Source organism: Penicillium daleae (genome assembly GCF_028827525.1).
Source record: "Penicillium daleae strain IBT 16125 chromosome Unknown utg000006l_segment0_segment0, whole genome shotgun sequence".
NCBI lineage: Eukaryota > Fungi > Ascomycota > Eurotiomycetes > Eurotiales > Aspergillaceae > Penicillium > Penicillium daleae.
In genome coordinates, this window is record NW_026623154.1 from 218,646 (window position 1) to 229,860 (window position 11,215).

Here is an 11,215-nt window from a genome sequence, read left to right on the forward strand (position 1 = left end):
TATGAGAGTGAATATTAATCGTTAGGTTAGCAGGACGAGGTGAGAGGGGAGGCTAAATAGTAGAAGACTACTGCTAGACGCGCCTAGCGCGTACTTATAACTTATCTATCGTCGCTCTCTATACTAGCCGCTCGCGAAATCTTTCCCTATGCCAAAATGTGTAAATGCGCCCTTTACTAGCCTGCCCTGTACCCTAGGCGGTCTTCGGGTGAAGAATATTCAGGTAGGTGAACTGCCGCCTAAAGCCACCTGAAGCCGCCTGAAGGACAGCTGGATAAAGGGGCGAGTCGCCTAGCACCGAACGATAGGCGCTAGGTGAGGTCGTCTATACTTTTGGCTGTTGTATGTTTTTGTTTTGGTCGAAGTTCTGGTTCCCTGAGTCCCTGACGCTTTGCTCTTCAGGCCCTCTATTCTTCACCCGAACGCCCTGAAAACCCCTGAAGGGCTGATGTGGCCCCTCGGCTAAAACTTCCCTCTCTTTCGTCCTCTTCCCACCATTGCGTTCTTTTGCGGACTGGTATAACCAATCAATCAATCATCATTCGAGCTCGCATTAGTGAGTGCTCAGTGATTATGATTGGCTGCTCACTGAGGCATCACTGATTACTTAGATATTCTTCAAAGGCATCTATTGAGCACTTAGTCGACGCTTAGCCTATACCTAAATGAGCGTATTGCCCTATAGTTCTGTTTATCTTCCGACCTACTTTTTAATGGACCTTAATTTTTACTGTGCCACGGTTTTTTGAGGTACTCGGTGTAACGGGCTGATGCCCGTATATTGCCACGTGACCGTGGCCTTGAGCCCCATCTGGTAGTATGTTATCTCGCGGGAACGGTCCACTTTCCTTTCCTTCCTCAAGATTGTTGTGAACAGCATGTCGGCCTAGTACAATTGAATTAATTCTGCTACAGCCCTTCACACTCGGTCCTCCAATCTCGTTCCCCTCTCAAAAAGTAACCCCTAGTGCATGATGACACAAAAATAGAGGGATTAGGTTGTTTCTGCTATACACTGGCACAGAAAAACGTGTTCCACTCTTATTAAATTACTAAGATCTATGCTTAAGTCCTAAAGTACAAATTAAAGTCATGTTCCTCATTTCAAGCTACCGCACAGATTGTTATCCTTTACTTCAATCTCTATTTTCATTTATTCATTCTAGCGTTTTGTTAGGATACTTTCAGTTATAGGTCGAAAGATCTTCTTTGCTTAACAAGATAAGACCGCTAAAGAGAGGGTATCCACCAATGCTACTGCTCCGTCATTTTTAAAGCCCGATTGGGAAACGCTTCAGGAACCACATGGAAGAATTGACCGGAGTCGGGGGTTGTGGTACAATTTGGATAATCTATGGTTCGAAGGACTCGCTTGGTCATGGGTTCTCTATTGTGTCATCTGTGGTTTAAATTAAGCTATGCCTCAGGCGGCTCTCGGGATATTTGTAACACTTGAGAGCCATCGGGTCAGTCCCCTGCATACTATCCAGCTCTCTTCCAAATCTATGGGCATATCAGTCATGCGGGTCGACCGTAGTTGTCTAGTACGAAATAATGAAAACGTAAGTGTGTAATCAGGTGATCAGATAGAAACTAATCTCAATCTAGGATGATTTCCCTCGTCGGTCTGTACTAGGGTAGATCACCAGCATTGGTCTTCCCAAATCATCTCCGCGAGCTCCTTCAGCTGTTGCTGTGAGAATTCCAAATCTTTCTCCCGTGGACAGGATGATGGGCGACAGAACAGACTTTCAAACGAGATGACAAGAGGATGGTGACTGACGTTTATCTGGTTTCCACGCTTGGTAATCCAGATGACTTGGGAGCGATGAATGCGGTCGTTCTGATTCTCCCACTTCTCAATCCAGATTTCTGGCTGAGACCGACCAATCCGAAGTGTCAAGCATACGTTTGCTTTTCCATCGTCAGGATTGAGCCAGAAGCGCACATCGGAGTTTAGTTTGACGTCATTTTCCGAGTAAGCTACTTCGAGAGTAACGGATGGTGAACGAGGTATCCCACGAGCGGTCCTTCTTGGTCCCCAGGCACAGTCTGCCTGCTTTCCTCGGGATGCTCCTCTGACCTCTGCACTTGTATACCCTCTGAGGGAAGTGAACAACCCCATCGGTTGTATGGCCTCCATGATCATATTGTGTAAAATGGGGGACGCCCCACTGTGTGGAGTTGACGGCATCCTGACCAAGAAAAGTTGTTCGTTGGTGTCAAATGAAGTGAGGTATTTCGCGATGGGAGAAGTGTCTTCGTTTTCGATAAGGGTATCGATGGTCTCTTTGCTTGCATGGAAGAGGAGGAATTCGCTTGCGTGGGGGGAGGCTTCGAAACGAGCGGATTCGGTTTCCAAGATGTCAAAGAAGTCTGACTCCCCGCGGTATGTATATCGTTTTATCGAAGAGGGAAGACCTTGGAGGAAGCTGCCACCGAGACCAAGCTCGTAGTTGCCATTTTGCATCGGCATTTCGGTCATATTGAGATAGGAGAGGACGACGGGAATTATAGATGGTAGATTCAAAGATTTCCTTTATGAATTTGGATTCGCTTCCATTTTCCTGCAAATTTGTAGCAAACAAAAATGATGCCTAAGTCGCTGTCTGTAAGGAGGTATAGTAAGGTTACTTCATGATGACGGAGGGCCTTTGACCAGCCGCCGAAACTGAAGCTGGCGGGGGCTTCAGTCAAAATAATTTGGTAGGATAGAATGGCGAACAATCTTTACTCTATAGACGCTTATTCAGTGCAAGATTTCTAGTTTCAGAGTAGACCTATACAATTACCTTTAGCCTAGTACTCCTCTAGATAGGCGAAGGATTCCCAGGAGCATAGTCTAACCGAGTGGGTGATCAGCCAGTAAGCGTCATCGAGGCGCAATGAATCGTAGTATGTGTAGCCAAATGCACCGTTAAATTGTTGATGGGAGTGCTTTTTTGATGGGGCTATATAGGCAAACTAAACAGGGAGGTTTTACATAGACGGTGCTAGCGTGTTCCGTTTTATTGAGGTAACTGCCCACCATGCGATCAGGTTGTGCTCAGTGAGCAAATCAGAGCGCTCAGCTGAGCGTCAGTGAGTGGGTAGACTCGCTCAGTGAGCAGATCAGTGAGCAAAAGCGGCGAGGGACTGAGCACTAAAACGGAAAAGGAAAGCCAAGACGTGTTATAGGAAATCCGGTACGTAGGTTTTCCTGGAAGCTTAAGCTAACACGGCTGAGATCCCGGGAGCTTTTTCTGCCTTAGGCTCCCTTTCTAGAGCTTCGTATCCGTGCCTTTCTGCCCACCCAAACCGCTACCCGCTTTGGGTGCGCCACTAATCCTTCACGATTTCAAATCCTTCACGCTTTTCGAGTAAACCATCGAATTAATCAACCAATTGGCTAGTTATCAACAAAAAAAGGCTCTCCTGCCTGCCTAGCCGCTATCTCATTCGCAATTGCCCGCTGAATAGATTCCTCCGACCGCTCCGTGGGTTCGTAGCCATACACCTTCTTGAACTGCTTAGCCAGCTTCCTCTCCTCCTTGGCCGCTTCTTCCTCCTTCCTGGTTGTAATTGACCGAATCGCATCGCGTGTGGTTAATATACCAGTTTGGCTAAGGGGTTTGACCTGTCGCTTGGTGTATTTGCGACGTACTGGCATCTGCGCGGCCCTTATACGCCGAATCGTATCCTCCGTCATCGCTAGTCTCTCATATAGCTCCCGCTGGTGCATGAAGACTTTAGTAAGATCCCGCTGCGCTTTAGCTGGTAAGGCATCAATCTTCTTGCGAATCTTTGCCTGGTTCTTCTCCAGCGCCTGGATAGATTTTGGAGGGCTAATATCAACGTCAGAAGACGTGAGATTTAGTGGTGGTGGTGATGGTGTATGAGCTCCCTATGAGCGTAGGTCTGGGGCAATTAGATCAGGGATCTCTAGTAGATTGGTAAGATCCTTGACGATTTTACTACCGTCAACCGGCCAGATACCACGCTCTTTGAAGGATTCGCGGATAATACGCGTGGTAAATGCCTTCTTACGAATTGGCCCGATAATTGACAGGAAATCAGATTTCCCATACGGCTGCCCACCCCAGAAAGCTAGCTTATTATTCATCATCCGAAATTGCTGCTTATAATTCAAAAAGGGCTTTCCGTCAAGTGGCTGGCAGAGATGAGTTGAATGCGGTATAAAGCCGAATAGGATAATCGCATTATCCTCGCATGCTTGAAGAAATTCGAGGGTAAGATGTGCCCCATGGCCATCGAATATAAGGACGCGTTTTTCACCCCGTTTTACACGATGAGCAGTTAATTAGATGAAATAATGTAGCCATGCTAGGGCCAATTTATCCGAAATCCAGCCATTCGGAGATATAGCCGTCATCGTGTCTGGCGAGAGGTTTTCGCTGCCGTAGAACCAGGCCTCCATAAGATTTCGGCCGGTTCCTTTAAATATAAAGAGAGGATCCATCTGCCAGCCGTCCGCAGCAATACACTCTAATGCAGTGATATTTTCGCCTCTCTCGGTCTCAGCAAGGTCAGGGCAAGATGATTTAGCCCCAATGACGTTTCTCGATCGCCCTTGACCAGGTTGAAACCCGTATTCATCGAAGTTGTATACTAGCCGAGCAGGAACGTTATGGAGAACAGTTCCTAGCTGGTCGTACCAGTGCTGGAGAAACCCTGCGTCCTCCGCTTGGATTCGCTTTAGTTCCTTGGTCTTCTGCTTTACTGGGGCCAATTTCAGGTGCTTTGGTAGACGTGCTTCGAAGCGATACGCCCACATCTTGCTGACCTGTCTCTCCTGGCCAGCACGCGCGAGTGTGCGATTAGCCCACGCCCGTATAATCCCTGCAGTAGGTGGGAGACTCCAGCCACACATTTGGACTATCCAATCGACTAAGGCTTTCTCCTGGTATAGCTCCAGGGCATTTTTCAGCGATTTGGGAGGTATAGTAGGCGATCGAGCGATTTTAACGCGTTTTGACAGTGTAGATCGATCCAGGCCGAATTCACGCGCAATCTTGGCGATATTTGGCTTTTTCTGGGCCAACACTGCTCTACAGGCTTCGGCGACAAGAGATTCGTCAAAATCAGGAGATTTAGGCATGGTGGGTGGTTGAATTAGCTGATTGAATTCGAATACTCGAAAAGCGTGAAGGATTTGAAATCGTGAAGGATTAGTGGCGCACCCAAAGCGGGTAGCGGTTTGGGTGGGCAGAAAGGCACGGATACGACGTCTAGGAATAATTGCACCCAGCCTCTGAAAAATTAATTCCACCTAGCCCTGTCCCACTCTTTTTTCCTATACTTAAGAGTAATACCCTAATTCCACCTAGGCTGGGTATAAATACTCCCATATGTTAGGAACCCTGGCCAAAAGCGGTATAGGCTACCCGTCGGGCCTGGTCTTGGTATCCCCCATCAAAATCAAACCCCCTAGGATTTAGCCCTTCTAGCTAGATATCCTACTATCTAACCTACTAGCTAGATTGATTAGCTGGTTCTTATAAAATATCTAAAAAATCCGATCGAAAAATACTAAGATTCAACCTACTTAGCGGGGGGAGCGCAAGAAAGTCGTGTAAACCCCCCTACCAAGACCTTTTTAACTGCAAGTCCCCCCTACAGGGCCCAAATATATCTAGGCCCAAGCCACGCTATCAGATCATCATCACGTCCCAGCTAGAAATGCCGTGTATCTATCCGGAATGTATCCGAAAGCCGATTGAACCTTTTTTTCTCCAGGCGCGGGCCAATCATCAACAAATGGACACCGGATAGGAACCGGTCTTTTTATTTTTTAAAAAAATTAGTTCCAAGATCTGTAAGCTATTCAAACCTGAGGTAGACTGCCACCTGTCGATGAACTAGAAAACATCGTATCACGCACAGGAGTATCTTTATACTCACTCCTAAGTCGGACCCTACACACCGCTCTCGTATATATTTATTTATATTTATTTTTTTATCTGCACATTTCGAACGTCGCTTTCATCCTTTAACTTTCTGCACAACAAATTCATCAAACTATCATGAAGTCTCTTATCGTTCAGGCGCACCCTCTCCGCTGCAAGATTGTTGATGTCCCCGTCCCTCAGCCAGGTCCGCAGGAGGTACTTATCAAAGTCATCTACTGCGCGAGCAACCCACGCGATTGGAAGGCTCCTGATCACTTGATCCCAGGTGAGGATATCAACCAAGGGAATGAAATGTCCGGAGTGATCGAAGCAGTTGGAAGTGACGTCTATGAATTTCGAAAGGGTGATCGGGTCGCTGCAGCCCACCCGATACAGACTGCAAATGGGACCTACGCAGAATATGCTACGGCACCTGTTAATACATGTTTTTTGCTGCCGCCTAACATATCACTTGAAGGTTCGTATTTCGTTGTTTTGAATACGTCCATGTTTCTGACAAAAGTTCCTTCAGAGGGTTGCACTATCCCGTTCGCCTTGTGTACAGCAGCTCTAGGATTCTATCAGCGACTTAAAATCCCGTTCCCAACCTCGCCAAATAATGCTGAAGTTCAATCACCGCTAATCATCTACGGTGGATCTTCGTCTATTGGAGCTTATTCATTGAAACTAGCGAAGCTCGGCCGATTCACCAAAATCATTGCCGTCTGTGGGAGTGGGAGAGATTATGTCGAGTCAATTGGCGTAGTGACCCACTTCGTTGATTATCGAAAGGGGAACGTTGTCAATGACCTGAAGACCGCCTTGGATGGTGAGAAATGCTTGCATGCCGTTGATGCCATAAACAACGGTACCAGCTGGAACCATCTCGTGGCAGTCTTAGAGCCTGAGGGCAGTCGGATGTCAGTCTATCTGCCCCGTCTGGATTACACCTCCATTCCAACCCATATCACCATCGGGCCTACTTTCGTCGGCACGGTGCATGGTCAGCCCACACCTTACTGGGATCAGAAGTGCGATGAGGACGTGGACTTTGCCTATGCTTTGTTTCGACTTGTGAGCAAGTGGCTCGCTGAGGGCAAAATCAGCGGCCACCCATATCAGTTGTTACCTTACGGTCTAGCATCCGTTGAAAATGGATTGCAACAGTTGAAGGATGGAAATGTATGCGCGAAGAAGCTGATCTACAGAATCGCGGATACCCCAGGCCTTGACTATGTCTAGTTTAGCGTGACATAATGCAAGCGATGCGGGATCACCTTAGATATTTATAACACTATCACTTTTATTAATCTTTGCCTTCGTGGAATGTACAGTTTCAAATGACTGGACAAACAGGGAACGATTCGCCATATAGCGAGGCATAAACTACAGCCGTTGTCTTTAATAAATAGGTAATAAGCCATTGGTGTGCCTATTCTTCTGGTTGTTCTGTAAAGGGGGAGAAGATTATAACCTCGCCTATTAATAAGAACTAGAAGGGTCCAGCCGAACAAAACATGAAGACCCTAAGAGCAGACTGGTAGCTTGAGGACGTTTAGAGACTTGTCCAGGTAGCCAAATCCTGGTGATATTCAAGGGTATTTGGCTGGCGGAGCAATCATTTCTGTCGTGACATACCAGTATCTCACAACCAGACTGACATATCAAATTAGAGGGTTGGCGATGCAGAGATCGATGAATCGATGCTACAAAGGCACCCGGAGAAACTCAAGTCAGACAACAGTTATCATAATGTCATCTGGATTATAGAAGCATTCCATCCCAATTGATATCCCAAATGCTTTCAGTTGCTTGAAGATCAAGGGAGAAATTATCTCCACTCAGTCCGCTAAAGTCGAAAGAGTCGGCTGTCGTTTGGTGGCCGGGGGGAATAAAATCATCAGGTCGACAGATTTCCTCGGTTTGAGAAAAAACAACACCAGACTCGTACTCTGTCGACCGGACCACGTCGGCTTGCGGGGAAATACTAGATGTGGAAACACCTCGAGACAAAGAAATGCCTTGAGGGTCGTCCACTGCGACAGAGTTGATCGTAGCGAGGGTATCATGAGGAGCTTCAGAATCGTAGTGAACACCCGAATACAATCCGAATAGATCCGACATTGAAGTGATACGATTTGACGAGTCTCTTTGCCCCTGGTGATGGCCAAAGCCAAAGGCGGCCTTGGATAAATTCTTCAGAATAGCATCGTACTGCTTTGCCTGGGGGCTGTTCTTCATGAAGTGCTGTAGAATTTGATCGGCTCGGTGAATTGCAAGCTCACATTCCTTGGAATCACCCAGTCGGCCAAGAAAGGCCGCACAAACTGTCAAAGCTGATACAAATACTCGGGCCCTAGCTACATTAGCTAAGAAAATAGGGGAGGTTCGTTTAGTCTGCAACTCACACTACAAGAGGCATATTATTGAATAGCAACCCAGCTACATGGATTTCATAGATGAGTTGGACTGTGCTGAGTGCAGCATCAATAGCTTGCATCGCACCCCGGGCAACATCCTTGTGAATATTCGAGTCCTGAGAGTTTGTGAACTCTCCAGATTGCGGGTTCCTGTTATTTTGAAAACTGATTCTCAAACAAGCAACAAGAAATGGCCGGGTGAGGAGCATCATGCTAAAGTGGTAGTCACAAGCAACGCTGGCGTTTCGGAGTACCAATCGCTGATGTTGACATCCTAAATGGCTTTGTGATGAGCCATGCTCTAGGCTGCGTAGCTCGGCGGGGACTTCCTTGCTAAGTTCTTGCAGTTTAGTCGAGATACTTTGTAGTAGCCCCAATGGCACGGACTGTTTTGTGTATATTTCGATGACCGTTTGTCGCATTATCGAAAAAGCTCGCGCCGATTCAAGCATCCCAAGCTGTTGACAAAAGTCCGGATCGCTTGAATCAAGCCGCGAATCATCTTCTGTTACCAAATCAGTAGTAGATGTCGACGGCGTGCGACCCATCATGGCACAGAAAAATAAATCATGATAGCATAAAGTCCTCCAGATGCGCCTCCTACGCCTTGTTAGCCACCAATATAGGTCACTTACGATCTTTATTCACAGGTAGGCTTACCGCAACTCATTCTTTTGTTCAACTTCCGCATGCATACGATGATACCCGAGAGACCTCGCCGCGCTCAACGAAATTCCCAAATTAAAATGGGCAGCATTGCGCTGAGAACAACCGAGCATGTATAAGCTGATAAGCAGGAACGCCTGGACGGTTTCGATACTAGGCTCCCTCGTTAACTCATGAACTGCAATCTGCCGACCGCGGTGAAAGCAACTTTGAGAAATGCTTTTGTCAGCTTCAGAGGCACTACGAGTCTGCGCAGCGTATGCAATCACAAGATATAGGATTGTGGTATTGGAGCTCGATCCTGAAGGTGTTCTATTTACCCAGCAGTCGACAAGACCTTGGATGTGAGAACGATTAAAGATGTCTAAAATACCGCAAGTCTGCTACCAGTATTAATACGGATTAAGATGCCCAACAGAATTTTGTTTGAAATGGAAGCTTTACCGAGGTGAAGAAAACGTCTACTAGCGAGACTAGGCCGGGACCATCAAGACAATCGTAGAGCGAGAAGTTCTCACGGACGTGAGACGTTGGCACTTCAAGTGGTGCGCTACTAGATAAATCGGCTGGCAGTGTAGGGAGTGCCTCGTCGGCCTGCATTAGTTCTTGAATATTCTGAAGGAAAGAGAGCGCAGCAGAATTCCCGAGATGCACTATAATTGATAAAGTCTTAGTGATATTGATATTTCTGAGTATAGAGCAGCTAGTTAGATATTACATACGAGATCTCTGATTGGCGTCGCATAGGTTGCGAGGAAGGTTTGAAATAGCGACATGTGTTTCGGAAAAATCGTCTTTTGCATCCTTGCCCACAGGGATACGTTGACTGGAGCTGTCAAACTGGATACGCCCAGTTGATCTATTCACAGGACTTGTTTGGCGACGACGGCGCTGACGACCGTATGAACGTAGATGAGAAGAATAATCGCACTCGCTCGATCGCTGCCTTTTGATGCACTGTCCACATGGACGTAAGCCATCACATTTCACTTTACTGGACTGGCAATATAGACAGGCTTTTGCGATCCGTTGCCGGTTCTGCTCTGAGATCTTGGGACGAGGCATAGTCTCGAAGTGGAAGACGGTCCGTGTAGACCCAAAAGAATCAGAACAGCGAACTCGGACTGAGTGCTAGCAGGGATGGATAGCGTGGATAGCGTGTGGGCAGACAGGGGTTCCCCCGCAATGTTCGTCATGTTCGTTAGTTATGAAGGCGCCAGTTAGTAAGCATCACGTAGCAGACCTGAAAAGTTTCTTTTTTCACTTGCAAGCTGACCATTACGAAACTTTGAATCTAGAAATCGTCGCATAGAATGAATCTATATATACACAATATACAATATTTGATTGCTTTTATTTATCTTCTACCTAGTGATCGGCTGTGCATCCCCGGGTTTCGCTCTATGGTACGAGATCCGACCAGCAGGAGGAAAGACAAAGGTATCGGACCACCACCACGGGCTTCAGGATAATGATGTGTCCTGCACCTGGTGATGTCCAGTCCGCTCCTTACCACCGGGCATGCCCATCAATTCGGCCGACGGATCTAACTGAATCACACAACCTGTTTCGCCTTAAGGGTGAAGGTGAGATTGGCCGTGGTAGTCTTCTTGGCTGTCTATATAAACGGCGGCGATGCTGAAAGTAGCATTTCTGCTCAGACGGCTGGCTGATTTTTGTGCGACGATATTTTCAACCGTCTATTTCATCCGTCGCGACCCAACCTTCGGCATTCGCTAGTCCTTGCTAGATCAAGAGTTCTTCGGACATAAATTAGCGAACTGAGGTTTTGTCGCAGATTAAAGCTTATAGGCCTTCCACCTCGGCAAGGAATTCTCGAGCGCGATGGATCAGCCTTTGTCTGTTGGGATGATCGTTGGAAATCATGTCGAACGGTGAGTAATCGCTCTTAGAATGTCAGAATGTGCTGAAGGGGAAAATCAAGAAGGCTGTAAGGTAAAACATATGAACGCTTTTCCTATACCAAATGCTGTAACCAGCCCCTACATAAATCACACGTTTCTTCCCTGCTGAAATCTATCCGGTACGTATCCGTCGGGGCTTTCATCGAGGGCGCGAAGCCCATGGCTCACTGAGTATATTTCAGTACAGTCTGACCCAGTGATCACGTGATTGCTACTGCCATGCTCAGTGAGCGGCTCTGCTTTTACTCCGTTCACCCTTGTCTACGAAGGTCTATCCGCACGCACCGCCATTAAATTACCACTAACAGTTTACGAC

The 11,215-nt window shown here is 47.1% G+C and overlaps 3 protein-coding genes across 3 annotated transcripts; 1 reads left to right on the forward strand and 2 right to left on the reverse strand.

The window, feature by feature from the left end:
• Positions 1–1,642: 1,642 nt before the first annotated feature.
• N7458_005910 (uncharacterized protein) lies at positions 1,643–2,485 on the reverse strand (the record flags this gene model as incomplete). Its single annotated transcript, XM_056909292.1, has 1 exon — positions 1,643–2,485. The coding sequence occupies one exon, from the start codon at positions 2,483–2,485 to the stop codon at positions 1,643–1,645; it is 843 nt and encodes a 280-aa protein (XP_056764996.1).
• Positions 2,486–6,023: 3,538 nt separating this feature from the next.
• N7458_005911 (zinc-binding alcohol dehydrogenase family protein) lies at positions 6,024–7,130 on the forward strand (the record flags this gene model as incomplete). Its single annotated transcript, XM_056909293.1, has 1 exon — positions 6,024–7,130. The coding sequence occupies one exon, from the start codon at positions 6,024–6,026 to the stop codon at positions 7,128–7,130; it is 1,107 nt and encodes a 368-aa protein (XP_056764997.1).
• A 522-nt stretch (positions 7,131–7,652) lies between these two features.
• N7458_005912 (fungal specific transcription factor domain-containing protein) lies at positions 7,653–10,170 on the reverse strand (the record flags this gene model as incomplete). The annotated part of the gene is made up of 6 exons (XM_056909294.1): positions 7,653–8,244; positions 8,297–8,908; positions 8,969–9,357; positions 9,419–9,627; positions 9,697–9,814; positions 9,970–10,170. 6 exons carry the CDS (start codon positions 10,168–10,170, stop codon positions 7,653–7,655), a joined length of 2,121 nt encoding a protein of 706 aa, XP_056764998.1.
• Positions 10,171–11,215: the final 1,045 nt, after the last annotated feature.